Below are 22414 nucleotides of genomic sequence, written 5' to 3' on the forward strand. Positions count from 1 at the left end.
GAATGTAAGTTTCTTGAGGGCACCCAGGAAACATTTGATAAATGCTTAATCTGTCTGTTTATCTACATATCTTGTCTATTCATCTATCCCTCTGTTCAGTCCATCTTATCTCATCTGTCTGTCTATATCATATCAACATGAGACATCTAAATTCAATTCGAGGCAATCATGCCTCTCTGTAATCTTGTCCATCCCTCTCCAAAGAAATTCCTTATTACAATGTTCTCCTAGAGCGAGAACGCAGGACAAGAAGTATATTTCTCCTCCCTCCCCCCCACCATGTAGGTGGGGGGATTAGAATTAGAATGTACTGGAAAACACACAAAGTGAATGAGTTTCCCACTGGTGATATGCTGTCTCACTCTACTCTCTGATCTCATTCAAGGAGAAGTTCTCCAGGATTTCAAGGAGACAGAGATGGAAATCAGGGACATGACAAGGTACAAGCTCCTCTACATATCTGTTTCTTCCTGGCCTTTTCCCCAAAAATTTCCATAGGATTTGCCTACTATGGGGAAGTTCCAGGTAAGAAAACTCCTCCCTAGGCACAAAGCAACCATCGCTGGCGTTTATAATCTTGGAGAGTTGTCTGGACACTCAGAATTGTGACTTGCCCAAAGTCACACAGCCATTAGAGGGTGGAGGGGACACTTGAACCCAAGTCTTAGTTTTTTAAAAAAAATACTTATGTTTTCAAATACGTGCAAAGATAGTTCTCAACATTCATCTTGGCAAAACCTTATGTTCCAAACTTTTCATCCTCCTCCCCCCTTCCCCTAGACAGCAAGCAGTCAGATACAGGCAATTCTTCTAGATATATTTCTACATTCATGATGCTGAGCAAGAAAAATCAGATCAAAAGAAAAAAACAAACATGAGAAAGAAAAAAAAAAGCAAGCAAACAACAAAAAACTGAAAATGTTTTGAAAAAAAAGAAAATCCTATGCTTTGGAGAACATTCAGAGTCCATGGTTCTCTCTCTGGCTCTCTCCGTCATAAATCTATTGGAATTGCTTTCAATCATCTCATTGTTGAAAAGGGCCAAAAAGTCCATCCCAGTTGATCAGTCTTCTTGGCTTTGAGGCTGATACTCTGTCTTCTACAGCTAGGTGGTGCTGTAGCCAGGGACTGGGAGACGGGATAGTGATATTTACATGACATTACTTTTTTGTGAATAGTAATTTTATTTTATTTTTCTAATTAAAGCTTTTTATTTTCAAAATATATACATGGATAATTTTCAACATTCACCCTTGCAAAAAATTGTATTCTAAATTTTTTCCCTCCCTCTCCTTCATCCCCTCCCCTGGATGGCAAATAATCCAATATATGTTAAACATGTGCAGTTCCTCTATACATATTTCCACAATTATCTTGCTGCACCAGGAAAATCAGATCAAAAAGGGAAAAAATGAGGAAGAAAACAAAATGCAAGCAAACAACAACAAAAAGGTGAAAATACCATGGTGGATCACTTGTCATTCTCAATGTCCTCATCTATAAAATGGGGACTGTAATAAAACCTATGTCACAAAGTTGTGAGAATCAAGTAAGATAGCTTAAGAAGCACTCCCAGCCGTATCACTTTGTAAGTGCTGGGGTATTTCCCTTTTGAGAGCAGGAAGCTGCAGCATGTGCAGTGGTCACGACCCAACAAATCATCTCAGCAGAGGGACCGAGTGAGGGGAGTCTGCAGGCCTCAAACCCTTATGGGAACTAGGGATATGTCTCCCTCAGGAAAGTAGGGACTTCCCGGTGTAGTTTGTTCCAATGGCCACAAAGGCAACTGAATCAGGCGCAGAGCTTGGGTCAGGCAAGGAAGAAGCCAAGTCATGCAGTGCATCCTGGGCCATCCCCAGTTGTCTGGATGTTTGCCGCGCCATTGGACTTCCATGACTCTGGAAAAGAGAATGCTGTTGGGGCAGCTAGGTGATGCAGGACATAGAGCACCAGCCCTGAAGTTCAAATGTGGCCTCAGACACTTAACACTTCCTGGCTGTGTGACTTTGGGCAAGTCACTTAACCCCAATTGTCTCAGGGAAAAAAGAGAAGAAGAAGAAGAAGAAGAAGAAGAAGAAGAAGAAGAAGAAGAAGAAGAAGAAGAAGAAGAAGAAGCAGAAGAAGAAAGAGAAAGAAAGAAAGAGAAAGAAAGAAAGAAAAGAGAATGCTGTTGATCCTTTGTGCAAGTCAACCTCTCTTCAATCCAGTTCACAAGCAAGTCAAGACATCATCTTGTGATGTCATTAGTCCTTTTCAAAAACAAAGGACAAACAACAATTATTACATCGTGCTGCTGCTTCTATGGTTGCAAAACACATCTCCATTATCTTCCCTGATCTTCATACCAATGTGTACAGGGAGAAGATGCCAATGTTTTTATTATCATTTTGTAGATAAGGGACCTGAAACTCAGTGTGATACGCCTGGTCTCAGAGATAGTAAGTGATGGAGCTGGCGCTCCCCTGACTTTGAATGTGGTGCTCTTACTCTACCAAGTCATTTTGACTCTTGATAAAGGATAAATCAATATCTTACTCGCTTGTTTTGGTAAAAACAAAACAAAAAGCTGGAATAAGACTAAAAAGAGAATTTTCTAAAGCTAGTATCTTGAGGGGGAATTACCCCCACACACACACTCCCTCCAGTGTGTAGGATACTGTGAGTTTTTGGAAGCCTTTCCACATCTAGTCTCTCTTTTAATCCTCACAAGAAGTATGTTATTCCAACAAGACTATACGATGATCAATTCTGATGGACGTGGCTCTTTTCAACAATGAGATGTTTCAGGCCAGTTCCAATTGTTCAGAGATGAAGAGGGCCATCTACACCCAGAGAAAAGACTGTGGGAACTGAGTGTGAATCACAACATAACATTTTCACTGTTTTTGTTGCTTGCTTGCATTTTATTTTCTTTTTCATTTTTTTCCTTTTTGAGCTGTTATCTTGTGCAGCAAGATAACAGTATAAATATGTATCTATATATTAGATTTAACATATATATATTTTTAACATGTTTAACAAACTCGCCATCTAGGGGAGGAGGTGGGAAGAAGGGGTTAGAATTTGGAATACAAGGTTTTGCAAGGGACAATGTTGAAAAGTTATTTGTACATGTTTTTATATATGATAAATCCGATATCTGTAAACATTTATACAATTATCTTGTTGCATAAGAAAGATCAGATCAAAAAGGAAAGAAAATGAGTGAGAAAGCAAGATGCAAGCAAACACAAAAAGAGTAAGAATGCTATGTTGTGGTCCACACTGAGTTCCCATAGGCCTCTGTCAGGGTGCATATGGCTCTCTCCATCACTGAACAATTGGAACTGGTTTGAATCACCTCATTGTTGAAGAGAGCCACGTCCATCAGAATCGATCATTGTATAATCGTGTTGTTGCCGTGTACAATGATCTCCTGATTCTGCTCATTTCACTTAGCGTCAGTTCATGGAGTTTCTCCAGATTTCTCTGAAATCATCTTCATGCATGTTTTGAAAATAAAAAGCTTTAATAAAAAAATAAATTTTTAAAAAGTATGTTATCCTCTTTTGAGAGATGGGGAAACCGAGACTCAGAGAGGGAAAGTGACTTCTTTCTCCACAGACACACGGCTCCTTCTGAATCTGGGCTTTAGTGACTTAGAAAACACTTGTGCTAGAGGGAGGCCAGAAAGTATAACCCTTCACCCGATGCTTTTTCTCCAGCAGTGACCATAAAAGGGGAATTGTAGAGAACAAGGAGGGGAGGAGGGAGCACAGCTAGGGGGAACCATAATGTCTAGAGCATCAAGTCTAAAGTCAGGAAAGACTCACGTTCCTGAGTTCAAATCCAACCTCTGACGCTTTCTGGCTGTGTGATGCTGGCCCAGTTACTTCCCCTGTTTGCCTCAGTTTTCTCATCTGTAAAATGAGTTGAAGAAGGAAGTGGTAAACCACTCCACTATTTCTGTTAAGAAAACCCCAAATGGGGTCCCAGAGTCAGATGTGACTAAAATGACTGAACAAGACTCCAATAAGTACTTGTTGACTGACTTCCAGCTCTAAATCTTGAGACTTATTGGCTATGGGACCATGGACAAATCATTTCCTAAACAGCAGGTCTGATTGTGTTATTCCCCCTACCCAGTACACTTCAGGAGCTCCTTAATACCTTCAGGAGCATTTATAAAACCCTGTTTTGCATTAACAGCCCTTCATAACCTCCCCATCTTTTCAATCTTCTTACAGCTCATGGCCACCCTCAGTCTCCAAGCCTGTGACACCAGCCTCCCCGCTGCTTCCCAGACAAGATCCTCCATCCCTGGCTGCCTCCCACACCTGGAATGCTCTCCCTCCTTCTCATCTCTGCCTCTCAGCTTCCCTGGTCTCCAAGTCTCAGCTAAAAATCTCCTCCCAGAGCAAGCGTTCCCCAATCCCTTCTAAGTCCAGCCTTCTTCCTGTTGCTTCTTTCCTGCTTGTCGTCCATTTATACGTAACTTCACATGCTCCCCCTTTAGGTTGTGAGCTCCTTGGGAGCAGGGAACATGTTTTACTTTTGTTTCCGCAGTTCTTAGCTCAGTTCCTGATCTATAGGAGTATTTACTAAATGTTTATTGATTGACTAATGACTACTCAATAACTCCAGTGACTCCTCACAGTCTCCAGGATCAAATCTAAGCTGCTATTTAGTTTTTAAAGACCTCTGTATGTCCCTAGAGTGCCTTTTCATGTCGATTATACAGGGTTTTAACTGTTAAGGACTAAAACTATATTAAGATGTTGGGGATACCCTGAACATTACTCTTCTGCCTATACCTGCTAAACTGGTCTAATTATTATTATATAATATCACATATTATTATTCTTCATATATAATCCTTAACTTTGCATCCCAAGTTTTTCAGCAGGTTAGGACCCTCTCTTCTAACCTCTGCCTCTTAAGAACTCTATTCAAATGGTCCCTTCTCTGTAAAACTATTCTTAGAGTCCTCCCTTCTCCCTGAATCTACCCTGTATTTATTTTGAATCTAACCTGTTGGTGTACATGAAGTCTCTCCCAGTAGAATAAAAGCACCCCTGGCATACAAAAGGCATTTAATAAATGCTTATTCTGAATTGGTTTTTTGGGGGGAGAGGCAATTAGAATTAATGGCATGCCCAAGCTCACACAGCTTATGAATGTCTGAGGCTGGACTTGAACTTGTCCTCCTTCATTCCTCCAAGATGCCCCTAATGTTTATTGATTGAGCTTGATTGATTTAACCTAATTGTCACTGCCCCTGCAGTTTCCTCATCTTTAAAAAGGGAATAATAAGTGGCAGCTAGATGACACAGTGGATAGAGCACCAGCCCTGAAGTCAGGAGGACTTGAGTTTAAATCTGGCCTCAGACACTTAACACTTTCTAGTTGTATGACCCTGGGCAAGTCACTTAACCCCAATTGCCTCAGGGAAAAAAGAAAGGAATAATAATACTTATCCCATCCTCCTCATGGGTTTGTTGTGAAGAGCTTTAGAAATGATTACTGTGAACAGAGCCATGACTAGAGTGGAACAGCTGAACTTATGTCTTCAAACGCAATCATTGTCCTTTATCAGTTTAGCTGCTAAGCAAAAAATAGTTAAGTAGGAAGTTACATTATTTTCCTTCCTTCTTTCTCTACATGAGTTCCTCCTTAGCCACAAATTCAAATCCCCACCTTTCCACGGCCACCAGGGTCTGTTTTACGCCAGAGGCAGCAAAGATGACCAATGTGAAAATGTGTTATAATGGACTATATATGTTTGGAATAGAGAAAAAAGAAGTTTTATTTTATTTTTATTTTCAGGTCTATGTTCTTTTTCTTTCATCTCTCCTCTACCCACTGAACAAGCAAAGGGGGAAAAAAATTAACTGACACTACAAACATGTCTAAGCAAAAATGAATTCCCACACTGATCATGTCCAAAAATTACATATATGAATCTGCATTCTGGATCCTTTACCTCTCTAAAGGTGAGCACAATGTTTTATGATGTTCAGTTGTTGTTCAGTTTTTCAGTTGTGTCTGTCTCTTCATGACCCCATTTGGGGTTTTCCTGACAACGATACTGGAGCGATGTCATTTCCTTCTCCAGCTCATTTTACAGATAAGGAAACTGAGGTAAACAGGGTGAAGTGACTTGCCTAGGATCATAAAACTAGTGTCTGGGGCCGAATTTGAACTCATGAAGATGAGTCTTCCTGACCCCCATCTCTATGCATTACTTGGAGTCACTCTTTTTCATAGGTCTTTTGGATTTGTAATTGCCCATTGTGTGGATTAGAGTTCCTAAATCTTTCAAAGTTGTTTATCTTCAAAATTCTGTTTCCATTTTATAAGCTGTTCTTATTCTGCTCGTTTGGATTTGTATCAGTTCACACAAGTTTTCCCAGGTTTCTCTGAAACTACGCCCTTTATTACTTCATACAGCACAAAAGTATTCCATCACATTCATGCCTTAACTTTTAAAACCATTATTCGATAAGCTATCCTCCAGAAATTTCCAATTCATTGCCACCATGAAAACAGATGTTATAAATATCTTTGTATACATGTGTCATTTCCCTTTCTTTGACGTCTTGGGTATGTAGAGGTATCACCGAGTCAGAAGATGTGCGGTTTAGTTGTTTTGGAGGTATAATTCCAAATTGCTTTCCAGAATGGTTAGACCAGTTCATAACTCCACCAACAATGTATTAATCACGGCTTTTCCACAGCTTTTCCAGCATTTGTTATTGATTAAAAGGCCAACTTTGTCAATCTGATGGGGAAGTGGTGGTGCCTTAGAATTGTTTGAATTTGCATTTCTCTAATTATTAATGACTTAGAGTATTTAAAAACATGGCTTTTGGTCATTTGGATTTCTTTTTCTGAAAACTGCCAATTCATAATTTTTGACAAAAAAAAAGTCTACACATGCTATTTCAAGAAATCTTAAAAGAAAACTACCTAGATTTCTTAAAAACCAGAGGGCTCTGGAAACAGAATCCTCTTGTCTCCTCTTGAAATAACCCCTAAAGTGAAAACTCCTAGGAATATCATAGTCAAGTTTCTGGGTCAAAGAAAAAATATAGAAAGAATCCAAAGTCAGGATCTCACATGATTTACCTCACTCTCCATTCTTAAGATCATCAAGAAGTAACATCCCAGACCTTGCCTAATTAGGCTCTCTCTATAACCCTAATGATTATAGGTAGAATAGGGGATACATCTCTCATCTTCCTATATTAGAATATAAGTCATTTCTTCCTGTTTAGTCCCCAATGATTGGATAGTCATCTTTATCTTATGTTTCTTTTAACTCTCATGTTTGAATTTTAAAGTTTCTATTAAGCTTTAGTCTTTTCATCAGGAATGCTTGGAAGTCTTCTGTTTAATTAAAAATCCATGATCCCTGCGGCATTATATTGTTTGTTGGGTAAGTTATTCTTGGCCATAAGCCTAGATCCCTTGCTTTCTAGAATTCTGTATTCCAGGCTCTCTGATTTTTCATAATAATAATATTTTAAGATTTGAAAAATATCTTATAGGTCTTCTCTTATCTGACCATTATTATCCCCATTTTACAACTGAGAAAACTGAGGGGGAGAGAGAGAGAGAGCAGTTAAATGACTTATGCAAAATCACACAAGTGGTGTCTGTGGCAGGATTCAAATACAAGACTTCCTGACTTCAAATCCAATGCTCTTTATTAATTATGCTTTTCTTTTCCCCTTTCACCCAGTGGAGATGGGAGGTGAGAGGGAGGAAAAATAAACTCTTGTCAAGTGAAAAATAATTGTTTTTAAAGTACCGCCATAGAGCCCCAGCTACTTTACATACCACGTTTCAGGCTCAATTCTGAAAGCATCATTGGGTATAGAGAATTCATAATCTAATGACTGGTATAAAGAATACAAATATGACGTTGGGAGAGGGACCTGTCTGGGGAGTCACTGGAGGAAGTGTCAGAGGGAGAGTCTCTCATCTCAGAAATAAGTTTATTAGAAAGCATACAGACAGATGAACCCTGAGTAACCGGCCAAGGAACAAATTATAAAAACAGACAAAAACAAATCCCAAGCTCTCTTTCCTTCTGTCAGTCCAACATATTTTCATAATTTTGGCTCTAGGGAATTTTGTCCAGTGGTGAATCTCAAGTCATTCAAAAAGTGCTTTCATGACCCTGGCACCCCCTGGTCTGGCAGGTGGTGGGGCGGGGTGGGGGGAGGGCTTAAGCCTGCATTTTAATTGTTCAGCTGGGATAAAGCCAGCCTTAAGCCGGGCCGCTCCTGGCTACCCTGGCCAAGGAAAGCAGCTCAGTAACCTTTTTTGGAGCTAGGCCCAAGAGGATCCTGAGGGATTCTTTATTGCAAGGCCAAGGGCACCGAAGTGAAGACAGGCTGGAACAGGTGTCCGGGCAGCAGGGACCCTCCAATCTCAGAAGCACCAAGGACAGACATCCATGCCCCGATCTGCTCTTACAAGTCCACGGCTCAGGAACAGAGGCTGAGCTCTTCCCCAGAGAGGGAGGGAATCTTCATCCTGTTTTGTGGCCCTCCTTCTGTCTGGAGTTAAATCTCTCCTTCTCAAAACAGATCCTGGAAAAAAGAATTGATCACCACCCCCCCCCTTTTTTCTTTTTAAAAAGAAGAAGAAGAAGAAGAAGAAGAGTTTGTACAGTGATTGTTTCTAGTCAGGAAAGTCCCTGCCAAGAATGGTCCGTGCTTGGGAGCAGAAAGGCACTTTGCGATCCTCCCTCCCCCATGCTCCAGGGGAGCCCATCCAAGCTGGCGGCTTGCCGGAGCTCCCACCTGGCGGGTTCCCAGTTCCCTGCCCAGGCAGATTAAATGCAGATTTCCTCAGGGAAACGCGCAGTCTGTGGTGTCAGCCCAGCCCCTCGGCCTGCGACGTGCCCCCAGGTCTCTCACAGTGTGGTAGAAGGCAGCTTCTTCACCCGTCGCTGGGCCAGGATGGACGTCTCGATGGGCTTGAGCTGTGGGGTGGGCTTGGAACTGCTCAGTGCGGAGTAGGTGGCAGCCATGGCACCCTGAGAGAGTGGGGAAGAACAAGGTGGATCCCTCAATCCACAAATAAGCAACTATCAAGCATCTATTATGTGCCAGGCCCCGGGATACAGGGCCTGCCCCCAAGGGCGTCATTCTCCGATCGCCTGGGCCCATGGCCTGGGCTCCATGCAGTCTGGGGGCATGGGAAGGAGCTCCATCAGCCGGGCAGCTCTCCTGCCTCCCAAGAGCAATCACGTTCCCGTGGGGATCAGTGATTCCACCACGTCTGAGCAGACTGTGCTAGAGGTAGGGTCAGAGACTGGATCGGCCCTTAAGTAGCCACCATGTGATGCTGCCCCTCCTGCGTAGAGGGGAGCCCCCAGTGGCCTTCTCTTCTCCTGCCTGATAGTGAGAGGCCCTAATCAATCACTGCTGCTTTCTTGTGCGTGGGCTGCAGAGTTCTACCTGGGGCTACACCTGGGCCCCAGAACACTTTGGCTGGCAGGAGCACATGCCCACATCCACAGAGGCAGGAGAGGGAGCGCAGCACTTGGAGTCACCAAAGGCCTGCGTTCAAATGCTGGCGCGTCCCCTTACAGTGATCTCTCTCTTCCTCACCTAAAAAAGGAACTGGACCAGGCAAGACCAGGGTCCATCCTCTCATAGCGTAGGAGATAAGAATCAGCCTCAATGTCAGGGAAGCCTAGAATCAGGCCCTGCCTCTGCCTGTGAGAACCTGGAAAAGTCACTTACACTCTCGGTAACCTAGGCGCTTCTTTCAGATGAAGCTGCGGATGATTTCACAGGGGAGAGGGGAAGAGATGGGAGAGAGAATCTGGAGCTCAAGATTTAAAAAATGAATATTTAGAATTTGTATAATTGGGAAATAGTTAATAAAGTAAATACAAATATATATTTAAAATATTTATTTTATATTAATTTATATAGAAATTTATATTAAAATATGTAAGTTTTTTTTTAAGACTTAAATTGGAGGGTAAAAGCCAAACTGTATTGCCTGAGAGATTTTCTCTGGAAGGCCAGGGCTGGTTGGTAAAAGGCATTCCCACTTTGGGAGTTCCCCACATGGACAATCCTGTGTGAGAACAAAGCATTATTTGCTGCCATATAGGCACGGGAAGTGGGACTAAATGGAAAAATGGGCAGTATCAGAAGCTAATTTCTCTGCATCAGTGAAATCACAGACCCAGTTCCAGTGCTTGCCACAAGCCCGGGGCTTTGTATAGAGCAGGGACCAGGGATTCTGTGGGTTCTGCCCCTGAGTCTCAGGCTCTCTGATGTCCAAGGTCAGCGGAGGAGGAGGGGTAACCTCACCTTCACTAGCTGCACGTCCTGATGGGACAGCTGGCTCTGGGGGAGCTTGTCCTTCTGCGTGACCCACGGGTGCTGGAGAACCTGCTTGGCAGTCAGGCGTCGGTGGGGGTCCACATGGAGCATCTTGGACACCAGATCCTGGCAGGGGGCAGGAGAAAGAACAGGTAAGAGAAGGGAAAGCCTGGTGCTCACCCCCAGAGACAACCCCAGGACCTGGGTTCTCCTGAGAGAATTGGGATCAGGGACCTCACACCGGGGTGAGAAGAACAACTGGGAAACTCCCCCCTTCCACGGGGTGATGCTGCTGTACAGCCACACAGTTACAACAGGAAGGAAGGGGGAGACAGAACTGGAATGCCTGGTTTGTCACTGTGGTGGGAGAAATAAGGCAGGGGAGGCTGGCTTTTCTCTTTCTGAAAAGACCCTGCTGCTAAACCATCTGCTCGGAATATATTTTGTAGGAACCTAATTATTTTGTTTCAGCCGTTAGAATGGGGGCTCTTTGAGTGAAGGGACCTGTTTGCCTTTCTTTTATCAAGAGGGCTTGGCACTGCGCCTGGCCCCTAGGAGAGCTTAATGCGTGGCTGAGTGACCAGCACCATCCTCCCCGAGGCCGTATCGAATGCCCTTCGGCCTGCAGCCTTACCTTGGCCGTTTCTGAAATCGTGTCCCAGTTTCCGCCACTGAGAGTGAATTTTCCTCCCCCGATCCGGGACAGGATCTCCTCTGGGGTATCACTGGGTCCATTTGCAAAGGGAGTGTATCTGGAAGAGACGGGAGACGGTCAGTGCAAGTCTCACTCTGTCTTGTTTTTGTCTAAGAGAGAAGATCCTGAGATCCTTGGGGTTCCAATAGGGTCCCTTGTCCACCAAAGGTCTGATGGGCTTGGTTCCAAGAGGCCTAGACAGACCTGAGGGGTGGCCTAAGGGGAGAAGGGAAAAAGGGGGAGCAGAGCACAAGGATGTCTGGAGAAGGGGGAGGGAAGAGCCAAGGCCTGAAATCCCACAGACAAGAACTTTGGGTATCAGCGAGGGACTGGTGTAGGGAGGGAAATGGGGCAATAGATACATTTCTTTAGGAAGGCAGGTTACAAGCTATTGATTATACACATGAAGTCAGCTGCAGCTTAGTCTGAAAGAACTGCCCATAAGTGACCTCCCTTCCAACTACTCCTTAATTATTTTGTATATTGTGTCCTAATATACACACACTCAGTCCCCAAAGTCTTAGCTCAATTTTAAGCATCTAAAAACTTAAATATTAATCTTTAATAGCTCAGACCATATATTAATATTACATGTACACATTAAGCTTTAATATCTTAAAACTACACTAAGGCTTTTGGGACACTGTGTGTGTGTATATATATGTATGTTTGTGTGATGTTGTATACATAAACATAAACATGTGTCATGTTAGAAATGTAAGCTTCTTGGGGGGCAGATTTTGTTTCACCTTTGCCTTTGATCTCCCTGTTCGAGAACAGAGAGGAATTGGGCAGGAGCTTCATTAATGATTGGTCACTTATGACTTGGGCTCCCAAAGACTACGTCTACATAGATTTTTCTTTAAATTGATAAGAAACATTTACCTAAGACCATCGGCAAGCATTATTTGTAATGGGAATAAGCTAGAAACTTTCCCAGTAAGAACAGATATGAGACAAGAATGCTCACTGTCACCAATATTATTCAGTATTGTACTGGAAATTCTAGCAATAGCAACAAAAGAAGAAAAAGAAATGGAAGGAATCAGAATGGGCAATGAAGTAGTAAAGCTGTCTCTTTTTTGCAGACAATACTATGATATACTTAGAAAATCCTAAAGGCGCAACTAAAAAGTTAGTTGAAACAATAATTTTAAGCAAAGCAAACCCATGTAAATCATCAGCATTCCTATATTTTATTGCAAACCCTACCAGAAAATAACTCTAGCCAGTATAAAATACCTGGGAGTACACCTGCCAAAAACTACTGAATAAAAGCATAAATACCTTTTACAGAAATGAAATCAGATCTAAATAACTGGAGAAATATTGTTCATGGGTAAGCAGGCCAATATAATGAAAATTATAATCTTATCTAAATTAAATGTATTTAATTACTGATCTAAATTACGAAAGAATTATTTTACTGAGTTATAGGAAATAGCAAAATTCATTTGGAAGAACAAAAGGTCAAAAATATCAAAGGAACGAGTGGGGAAAAGAAGCAAAGGAGGATTAGCCATATCAGACCTTAAACTATATTATAAGACAATAATTATCAAAACTATCTGGTACTAGTTAAGAAATAAAAAGTAGATTTAGTGGAACAGAGTAGACATACAATATATAGCAAGAAATGACTACTAACAACCTTGTGTTTGACTTAAGTTTGGGGATAAAGAATTCATTCCTTAGTAAAAATTGTTGGGAAAGCAGAGAAGCAGCCTGGCAGAAAATAGATATAGAACAATATTTTACACCATTTATCAATATAAGGTCAGAATGGATAAATGACCTAGATATAAAAAGAGCTATTCCAAGACAATCAGAAGAACATGGAACATATTATCTACCAGACTTATGGATAGATAAACAATTTATGATATGCCTATATTTTTTCCTTCACAGACTAATTGTACAATATTTCAGCGTCCGATTCTTTTTGTACAGCAAAATAATGGTTTGGTTATGTATACTTATTTTGTATTTAATTTATACTTTAATATATTTAACATGTATTGGTCATCCTGCCATCTAGGGGAGGGGGTGGGGGGAAGGAGGGGAAAAATTGGAACAAAAGATTTGGCAATTGTCAATGCTGTAAAATTACTCATGAATATAACCTGTAAATAAAAAGCTGTTAAAAATTAAAAAAAAAGGAAAGCAGAAAATTGGAGAAAAAAATTTTATAGAAATTTTTTCAGATAAAAGTATTCTATCTCAAATATATAAAAAAACTTTGTCAAGCCCATAAGAATATAAGTCATTGCCCAACTGATAAATGATCAAAAGATATGAACAGTTTTCCAATGAAGAAATCAAAACAATTTATAGTCATATGAAAAAATGTTCTAAATCATTATTGATTAGAGAAATGGAAATTAAAACAACTTTGAGATATCACTTAATACCTATTAGATTGGCTAAAATGATAGCAGGGGAAAATGACAAATGTTAGAAGGGATGTGGAAAAATCAGGACACTAATTCACCATCGGTGGAACTATGAACTAATCTGACCATTTTGGAGAGCTATCTGGATTTATGCCCAGAAAGTTATTAAGCTGTCTATACCCATTGACCCGGCAATACCATTATTAGGTCTGTTTCCCAAGATGATAAAGATGAAATATTTATAGCAGTTCTCTTTGTGGGGGTAAAGAACTAGAAAGGGAGGGGATGCCCATCAATTGGGGAATGGCTAAGCAAGTTGTAATGTGATTCCGAAAGAAATGGTGGTTCTAGAAAAACATGGAAAGACTTGCATGAAATAATGAAGAGTGAAACGAGCAGAAACAAGGGAATGCAGTAAATAGTGATAACAATACTGTCTTAAGAACAACTCAGTCTAAGTCATTTTCAGAATCATCCTGTCTCCATTATTTCCAATCCATCCTATGTACTGCTGCTCACTTAAGTTTTATTATTCCCACCATCTTTGAAAAGATAACATCAACAGGGACAGTTAACATTATTTATGTGTTTGCATGTCGGTCAGCTAGATGCCTCAGTGGACTCAGTGGATGGAGCACTGAGCCTGGAATCAGGAAGCCCTCAGTTCCAATCTGGCCCCAGACACTTACTAGTCACTTAATCCTGTCTGTTTAATTCACCAGAGAAGGAAAACCAAACTCACTCCAATATCTTTGCTGAGAAAAACCCATTCCAGTGTGGTCCACAGGCTCAAAAAAATCAGATATGACTGACTATACAGAAGCGCACACACACACACACACACACACACACACACACACACACAAATACAAAATAAAAGACCCGGTCTTTTGCTGGAGTCTATTTACCTCATCATATATACACACTATACAAAAATTCATACACATATGTATACATGTGTACATATGTATAAACACACACACATCCTGAGGTCCAACAAATCATGATGAGGTACAACAAATCACAAAGAGAAGTCATCTGGAATGAATTCACAAACCATTTTCAAGTCAAGAGGCATAACTTTATGGTACTTAGCCAACGGGCAAAGTTCCTAATGAACTCACAATTTTACAGGGGGAGAGCGAGACTTTTTATGGGAAAGGGCCCTGAGCAAGCTGTGCTAACCACCCTAAATGTTCCCATCAGTAAATCAATGCTGGTCATGGCATCCCGCTATACAAGACAGCCATGGGAGTTAACATCCAGACTGTATAAGGTAACTAACATACAGGATGGCTCCGTCTATACAAGATAAGTCAGCTTGCTCCTCACTGGGGCCCCCTTGGATACAGGGTTGCTCCAGGGACATGGTCTTTTGCTGGAAACTATTCACCCCATCATATATACACACACTATCTATGCATACATATATGTCTATGTACTATATATATATATAATGCTCTAAGGTTTCTAAAGTGTGTTAAGTTTACTATCTCTTTTGGAAGCTGTGTGGGGCTTTTGAGTTCACAAAGAACTTTTGTTTCTATCAAACTCACTGGGCAAGAAATTTTATCCCCATTTTACAGATGGGGAAACTGAGGCTCAGAGGGACGAAGTGATTTGCCCCAAGATCCCATAAGTTCTAACTGATGGAGAGGGAACTTAAACCTCAGTTGCCTGGCTCCTAATCCTGGGCACTGTCTGCTCCACCAGTTCTCCAGTGATAAATAACCTGCCTCTTTCCATTATCTACATTTTATCTACATAATAATTGTCTACATCATTTTCTACATTTCTCTGGCAGTAAAGAAACACTTAAAAGGTTCCTGCCCCATTTGGGGAAGGGGGAGGGGAGGAAATGCTAGAACTTTGGCCCCTTGGGGGTCCTGAGAGAGCTCCCATCCTCTGGGGGTGGGGGCCCCACTTACCCAGCCAGCATGGTATAGAGAAGGATGCCCAGACTCCAAATGTCACAGCCTTCATCATAACCCTGGCGCCTCAGGACCTGGGGGAGAAGAGCAACATTCACAAATGATTACCCGCGTCTACATAGCATCGCGAGGTGTGGGAAGCAGTTTATAGGTATTATTTCATCTGCTGCTCACTACAACCCCCTGAGGCAGCAAATGGAGGCCTCCCTGAGCCTGGGACTGGGGAGAAGAATGTCCTGAGCTCAGTGCCCCGCTTGCCACCGGCCTGCCAGGGGCCAGTGCAGGTGGGGGAAGGATTCCCTCTCTGGGGTGCCAGGCACAAGAAGGTGCACCAGCTCACCTTTTCCTGAATTCAATTTACAGACTCATGGATTCTGTTTCAGCCAAACAGGGCCTTCGTAGCCCTGGAGCATAAGGCCCTCATTCTACAGGTGGGAAACCCGGGCTAAGAGGCCAAAGGGCTTGCCCAAAGCCAGGCAACTAGTTGGTGTTTGGGATGTAACTTGAACTCTGATCATGGGATCAGACTTAAGAGCTGGAAGGAGCTTATTTCCTTTATTTTACAGCAGGAGAAACTGAAACTTAGTGGAGAAAAGGGTCTTATCCAAAGTCACAGGATTCCAGATTCAGAGCTTCAGAGGCCCTCCAGTCTAATGCCCTCATTTTACAGAGGGGGAAACTGAGTTCAGTTCCATTCAGTTTGACAAGCATTTATTAAATGCTGTGCTAGACGTTAGTGATGCAGACAGTTAACCAACCCCTCTGTTCAAGGATCTTTTGTTCTATTCCGGCAAACAATGATAAAGACAACCAAGTTGAGGGGACTCACCAGACCCTGCTTAATAAAATATCCATTTGAAAGAAGGAATGAATGCCAAATCTACATTACCATTTGTTAACCACAGAAGAATTCCAGATGATACACGGAAGGGACAGGAACGACAGGATAGGGACACTGGAGGGATGGGACTGCCCAGGGAGGGCAATCATCAAGGACTTGCAATGAAAGGTCTTTGTCCCTTTAAGTCATACAGATGCTGCTGCTTCTCCCCGCTACTCACCCAGGAGCAGCCCCCAGACTGCGCCTCAGTCCCAGGGCCAGACCCTCCCTCACTGGGGGTAACCCCAAGGCAGAAGGGGAAGGGTTCTTTGCTCACCTCTGGGGCCACGAAGTTGGCAGTATAGCAGGGAGTCATGAGGAGCCCATTCTCTGCTCGAAGCTGCTTGGCAAAGCCAAAGTCGCAAATGCGGATGCTCTCGGGGTTCCCAGACTCATCCACGTAAAGGATGTTGCTGGGTTTCAGGTCCCTGTGGACGACCTGGGGGACAAACAAGGACCCTGAAGTCAGCTCTTAGGTAGGTGTGATGGGTAGAGGGACAAAGTACCCTGGGACTAACCAGAACCACCCAGGAATCTGAGAATGGGAAAGTCCAGATGTCGGGAGGGCAGGCGATCAAGCAAGCAATAAGCATTTATTACGCACCTACTGTGTGCCAGGTAGGGAGAATACAATGTAGGTGAGCTAATGAAAAGATACAGGGAAATCCACCCTGGGTTCAGGAGTAGAGTGAGAATGGAGAGGAAAATGAATCTTTGGCTTTGGGAGATAAAAAGAGGAGGAAGATATCCTCAAGGTTACTGAACTACATGGCAGAAGGAGAAGAGTCCCTGGCAGTTACAGGTAGAGGGTAGAATCAGTGTTCAGGATTAGCTGAAGGGGGTAGAGGGCAGGGAAATTGAGAGATGACCCTGCTGGGGTCAGCCACTGGAGGGCAGGCCAAGGGGCAGGGGCAGAGAAGCAGTCACTGGTAATGGGAGAAGAACAAAGACTCTTCAGTTTTTTAACTAAGTATAATGTAATTTCCTATATAGATGGGAATGTTTCCATCTTTCTTTTAGGAGGCAGCTAGGCAGTACAGTGGATACAGTGCAGGACCTGGCATTCAAATGCAGCTGCATATATTTACTAAATAAGTCACTTCATTTCTGTCTGCTTTGGTTTCCCCATCCTTAAAATGGGGATAATAACAGAACCTACCTCCCTGGATAAAATGATGCCATATTTGTAAAGTACTTTAAAAACCCTAAAGCACTGTATAAATGCTAGTTGTTAGTGTATCAGCTCCTGGTCACTATCAGAGTATCTGGCATACAAGAAGTGTTAAATAAATGTGGTTCATCAATAAACATTTATTAAGGGCCTTGGGTCTAGCCAAAGACCTAGGCGTTGTAGACTGCAGCTTATACAGAGGGAAGAGGCTGGGATGTTTTCCTTAAAGGCAGCCATGAAAAGGAATACAACATTAAAAAGAGAATTTAAAGCTAGATCAGGGCTCAATAACCCCTTCGGTCTGGAGGGGCCCACGGGGACAAGGGCAGGGCCGGGGAGAAAGGAAAAAGTAAGGGTGTGGCAGAGGCTTCCAGTCCCACACACTTTCCCGCTCACACAATTTAGCAATTCATCGGCCTCTGTTTCATGCTCCTGACTTCCTGGAGCACAAGGACCGTGTGTTATACCTGTGTCTCCCCTTTCTGGAACCGAGCACCCCATCTAGGCGCCAAATAAATATTTGTTAAGTGACAGAGATGAAGAAGCTGCCAAAGGGCACAGAGAGAGAAGCAGGGGGATGGGCTCCGAAAGCTATCAAACTGTGTATGTACACACCTTCTGACCCAGGCTCTCGGGAGATCAAAGAAAGAGGAAAAGACCCATATGGACAAAAATATTCACTGCAGATCTTTTTGTGGTAGCAAAGAATTGGAAACTGAGGAAACGCTCATCTACTGGGAAGTAGCTGAACAAGCTATGGTGGAATACTATTGTGAAGGGGATAGTTTCAGAAAACCTGGAAAGGCTTATATGAACTGATACAAAGTACAGGGAGCAGAACCAGGAGAACAATTTATCCAGAAACAGTAACATTGCAACTGTGAAAGACTTAGTAACTCTGCTCAACATAATGACCAACCACAAACCAAAGAATTCAAGATGAAACAGAGAGGATAGCCTCAGAGTATAGACTGAAGCATATTTTTCCTATTTTCTTTGTTTTTGGAGGGGTAGGGAGGATATGACTAATGCAGAAATTTATTTTACATGTCTATACATATGTCCAGGAAGGGTGGAGAAAGAGAATTTGGAATAAAAATACAATAGATTTTTTTTTTCCCAAAAGTAACCACAGGAGATTTTTTTCCCCTAGGCTTCTTAAACTGTGGCTTGAAACCCCATTTGGGGTCTGATAACTGCAAAAAATTTGGCAATAGTAAAAAGGTTTCTGAATGTTCTATGACTTGCAGTATTAAATATTCCATCAAGATTTAACTTTTAGGGGCAACTAGGTGGTACAGTAGATAAAGCACCAGCCCTGAAGTCAGTAGGACCTGAATTCAAATCTGACCTCAGCCACTTAATACTTCCTGGCTGTGTGACTTTGGGCAAGTCACTTAACCCCAATTGCCTCAGGAAAAAAAAAATTAACCATGTAAAAATAAACAAGCATATCCATCTCTCATTAATGTGCAAATTTGCTTTCATGTTTAATAAATGACAAAATTATATGTATACCAAAAAATTGTTTTAAAATAAATTTCTTTAGGAGTTATTATCAGCAGGTCTTTGATTTTTATTTTATATACCTATACACCTGGAGTTGTATAAAAATTTCTCAGGAGAAAAGAGGCTGAGAATAGAAAAAGTTTAAGAAGCCCTGCTCTAAGATAAAACACAGAATTCTCAGCCTGGTATTTAAAGTCTTTCACAATCCAGATCCCACCTATCTTTTCCATCTTGGTTTCTGCTACACAATAACTGCCTGACTTTGGGTAGACTCTGCGTCACAGTATCTATTTTTAAGATAGGTCTCTAAGGCCTAAATTCCCACTTCTAAATTCTCTGACATATAAATCATACTTGTCTACCGCCTGGATCAAAGGAAGCCACCATAAGAATTCTTTAGCAGTACAGACCTGCAGCTGTAGAGCTAGGAGGGCTTTCCAAGGGACCACCCTTTCACCTCTCGAGAAAGAAAGAGGAAAAAATAGATGAGGAAGGGAAACAGAGACTCATTTTGAGAAGTGTCTACTCTAAAGTGAACAGAGATTTGTCAGATCTCATTACTTAGAAATAGGAGGGACCTCAGAAGTCATTTAGCCTAACCACTTCTTACTACAGGAACTTTCATATCCACAACATCCCCAATAGCTACTTATTTAGTCTCTGTTTGTAGAGGAAGAAAAGGAAGGAATGGAAAAGAAGGAAAGAAAGGAAGAAGGGAAGGAAGGAAAGACTAAAGGAAGAAAGGACAGAAGGAGGGAAGGGAAGGAAGGGAGTAGGGAAGGAAGTCTAAAGCAATCCCAATAGACTTTGGACAGAAAATGTCATCTGCATCCAGAAAAAGAACTAAAGAAACTGAATGTAAATCAGCACATGCTAAGTTTACTTCTTTTTTCTGTTGTTGCTTTTTTTAAAATCTCTCCCATGGTTTTTCCCTTTTGCTCTGATTTTTCTCTCCCAACATGATTCGTAAAGCAAAAAAAAAAAAAAAAAAAAAAAAAGGAAGTAGGGAAGGAAAGGAAAAAGGAAGGAGAAGGGAAAGAAGGAAGGGAAGGAAAAAAGGAGGGAAGGAGGAAGGCCAAAAAGTAGGGGAGAAGGAAGGAGAAAAGGGAAGGAAGAGAAAGAAGGAAGAAGGGAGGAAGGAAGGAAGAAAAGAAGGAAGAGAAGAAGGAAAGAGGGAGGGAAAGAAGGAGGGAAGAAGAAAAGAAGGAAGGAAGGAGGGAGGGGAAGGAAGAAAAGGGGGGAAAAGGAAAAAAGGAAGAAAGGGTGACTATTCTGTGTCAAACATTCTACAAAGCGTGTTATAAAAATTGTCCCATTTGACCCTCACACAACCCTGAGAAGTAGGTGCCATTTTTAACCCCATTTCAGTTGGGGAAACCGAGGCAGACAGAGGTTAAGTGAAGCTGCAGTTCTCCCAGCTTGTGCCTCTGAGGCTAGATCCAGGCTCTATCACCGAGCACCTAGCTGCCTCTAGAGACAGAGAAATGGCCACGTCCTGAGGCAGCTCACGCTACTTTAGGAGAGTCACAGACGTGACACAACGTGTCCCCTACAGGCCCCAAATCCGCCTCTTTCTTCAAGTTTTATCCCCTGGGATGAAGGGAAACAAGTCCTCCACCAGGAAACTAAGGCCTTGGAAACATTGGAGGTATGATGGAATATTGCTGTGCTGTAAGAAAAAATGAATGAGGAACTCTAGAGCTGGTGGGATCGAGACCTCTGAAGGCCAACAGCCTTGGGGGCGGGGGGGAATGATGTACACAGTAGATTCGCAAGAGGTCAGAGAGATTAAGTGCCGCAGGTGGGAGCTGAGCTCAGCCCCAGGCTCCGGCTCTGTGCCCACCCCCTCACCGGCCCCTGGGGCTGACTCACCCCCTGGGAGTGCAGGTACTCCATGGTCCGGCAGAGCGTGTGCAGGACGGAGCTCGCCTCGCGCTCCGAGAAGAACTTCTGCCGGAGGATCTTGTCCAGGAGCTCCCCGCCTCGCATCAGCTCCGTCACCAGGTACACGTGTTTGCCGTCATCATACACCTGAGGTGGCAGAGAGAGACCCAGGCTTTAGAAAAACCCAAAGGGGGAGAGATCTTCCGTGGGAGGTCGGGGGAAGCTTCATGGAACAGAAGCCACCCAACAGAGCCTTGAAGAGAAGCAGGACTTCAGCAGCAACAGGTGAGAAAGGAACGAGCTCCTGGCACACAGCAAAACGAAGGAAGCCTTGGGAAAGGGGCAGGACAAGATCGGGAAACCAAGAAGGAGCCAGGTGGCTGGGTGACACAACAAGGGTAGGGAAGGCTTGGGGGATCTGGCTGGAAAGGGCAGAAGGGCCTTAAAAGTCGAACTGAAATTTCTTGGGTAGAAAAGTGGAAACAGTGGAGGTACAATGGAGTATTGCTGTGCTGTAAGAAATGAATGAGGAACTCTGGACGGCCTGGAAAGAGTTCCACGAATGAGGCAGAATGAAGTAGATGGAACCAAGAAAACAATATACACAATGACTACAACAATGCAAAAAGAGAGAAGAGGAAACTCCAGACTGAACTCTGCATAATTATGGCAATCCCATCCAGCTCCCAGGAAGAACTGTACCTCCTTCCCTTTGCTGAGCGATGGGAAGGACTATGCTTGTCTAGCATCAGGCCCCATCAGTGGTAGACTGGTTTTTGCCAAATCGTTTTTCTTTTATAATCTTGGTTGTGTGGGATGTCCTCATAAGTGGGTGATAGAGGGATAGATTTGGAAACAAATTAATATAAAAACAATTTTTTGCTTTTTGTTCCTTTTGAGAGGGAGTGTGACATAATGGATAGTGAGCTGGCCACAAGACCAGGTAAATCTGGGCTCATGCTGTCTCTTTGAATGTTCTAGGCCACTCTCTAAGATTCCAAGTTAGAAAGGTGTTGAGTAGCATTGGAAGAGGCAGAATTCTCATATGGGAATTCCCTTTACCCATAAGTCCAAAACTATCTCTATCCTATCAATAAAAATCAGTTCATAGCCCATAGAGACTAAATGACAGAAATATTAAGGTCACAAATTCCTTACACAAACTTTAATATGGACTAAAGTTAATTTCATAGGTATGCACTTTTTGTTATTGTTTAGTTAGAATTCTATAAAAATAAACAAATAAATAAAGGATTAAGGTTTTTTATATGTCAAACTTTTGTCTTAGATGCAATGAGAACTATAAACTCATTTGAAAAAGAGAGAATTTTTTTTTTTTTTTAATTTTTATTTAATAATTACTTTATATTGACACTCGTTTCTGTTCCAATTTTTTTTTTCCCTCCCTCCCTCCACCCCCTCTCCTAGATGGCAAGCAGTCCTTTATATGTTGGATATGTTGCAGTATATCCTAGATACAATATATGTTTGCAGAACCGAACAGTTCTCTTGTTGCATAGGGAGAATTGGATTCAGAAGGTATAAATAACCCGGGAAGAAAAACAAAAATGCAGATAGTTCACATTCGTTTCCCAGTGTTCTTTCTTTGGGTGTAGCT

At 42.4% G+C, this 22414-nt stretch overlaps 1 protein-coding gene across 7 annotated transcripts in view; it reads right to left on the reverse strand.

Moving 5' to 3' along the window:
• Nucleotides 1–7962: 7962 nt before the first annotated feature.
• RPS6KA1 (ribosomal protein S6 kinase A1) overlaps nucleotides 7963–22414 on the reverse strand; it is a 61906-nt gene continuing 47454 nt past the window's right edge. For all 7 annotated transcript variants that reach the window (XM_051988103.1, XM_051988108.1, XM_051988107.1 and 4 more), the window contains 6 exons: nucleotides 20785–20943; nucleotides 16510–16671; nucleotides 15350–15426; nucleotides 10969–11086; nucleotides 10323–10460; nucleotides 7963–9028 (listed from right to left, as the gene is read on the reverse strand). In XM_051988103.1, the coding sequence (XP_051844063.1) occupies nucleotides 8906–9028; nucleotides 10323–10460; nucleotides 10969–11086; nucleotides 15350–15426; nucleotides 16510–16671; nucleotides 20785–20943 (777 nt within the window). In that variant the 3' untranslated portion in view covers nucleotides 7963–8905. The remainder of the gene's footprint in view (nucleotides 9029–10322; nucleotides 10461–10968; nucleotides 11087–15349; nucleotides 15427–16509; nucleotides 16672–20784; nucleotides 20944–22414) is intronic.

Source organism: Antechinus flavipes, chromosome 3 (genome assembly GCF_016432865.1).
Source record: "Antechinus flavipes isolate AdamAnt ecotype Samford, QLD, Australia chromosome 3, AdamAnt_v2, whole genome shotgun sequence".
NCBI classification, from domain to species: Eukaryota; Metazoa; Chordata; class Mammalia; order Dasyuromorphia; family Dasyuridae; genus Antechinus; species Antechinus flavipes.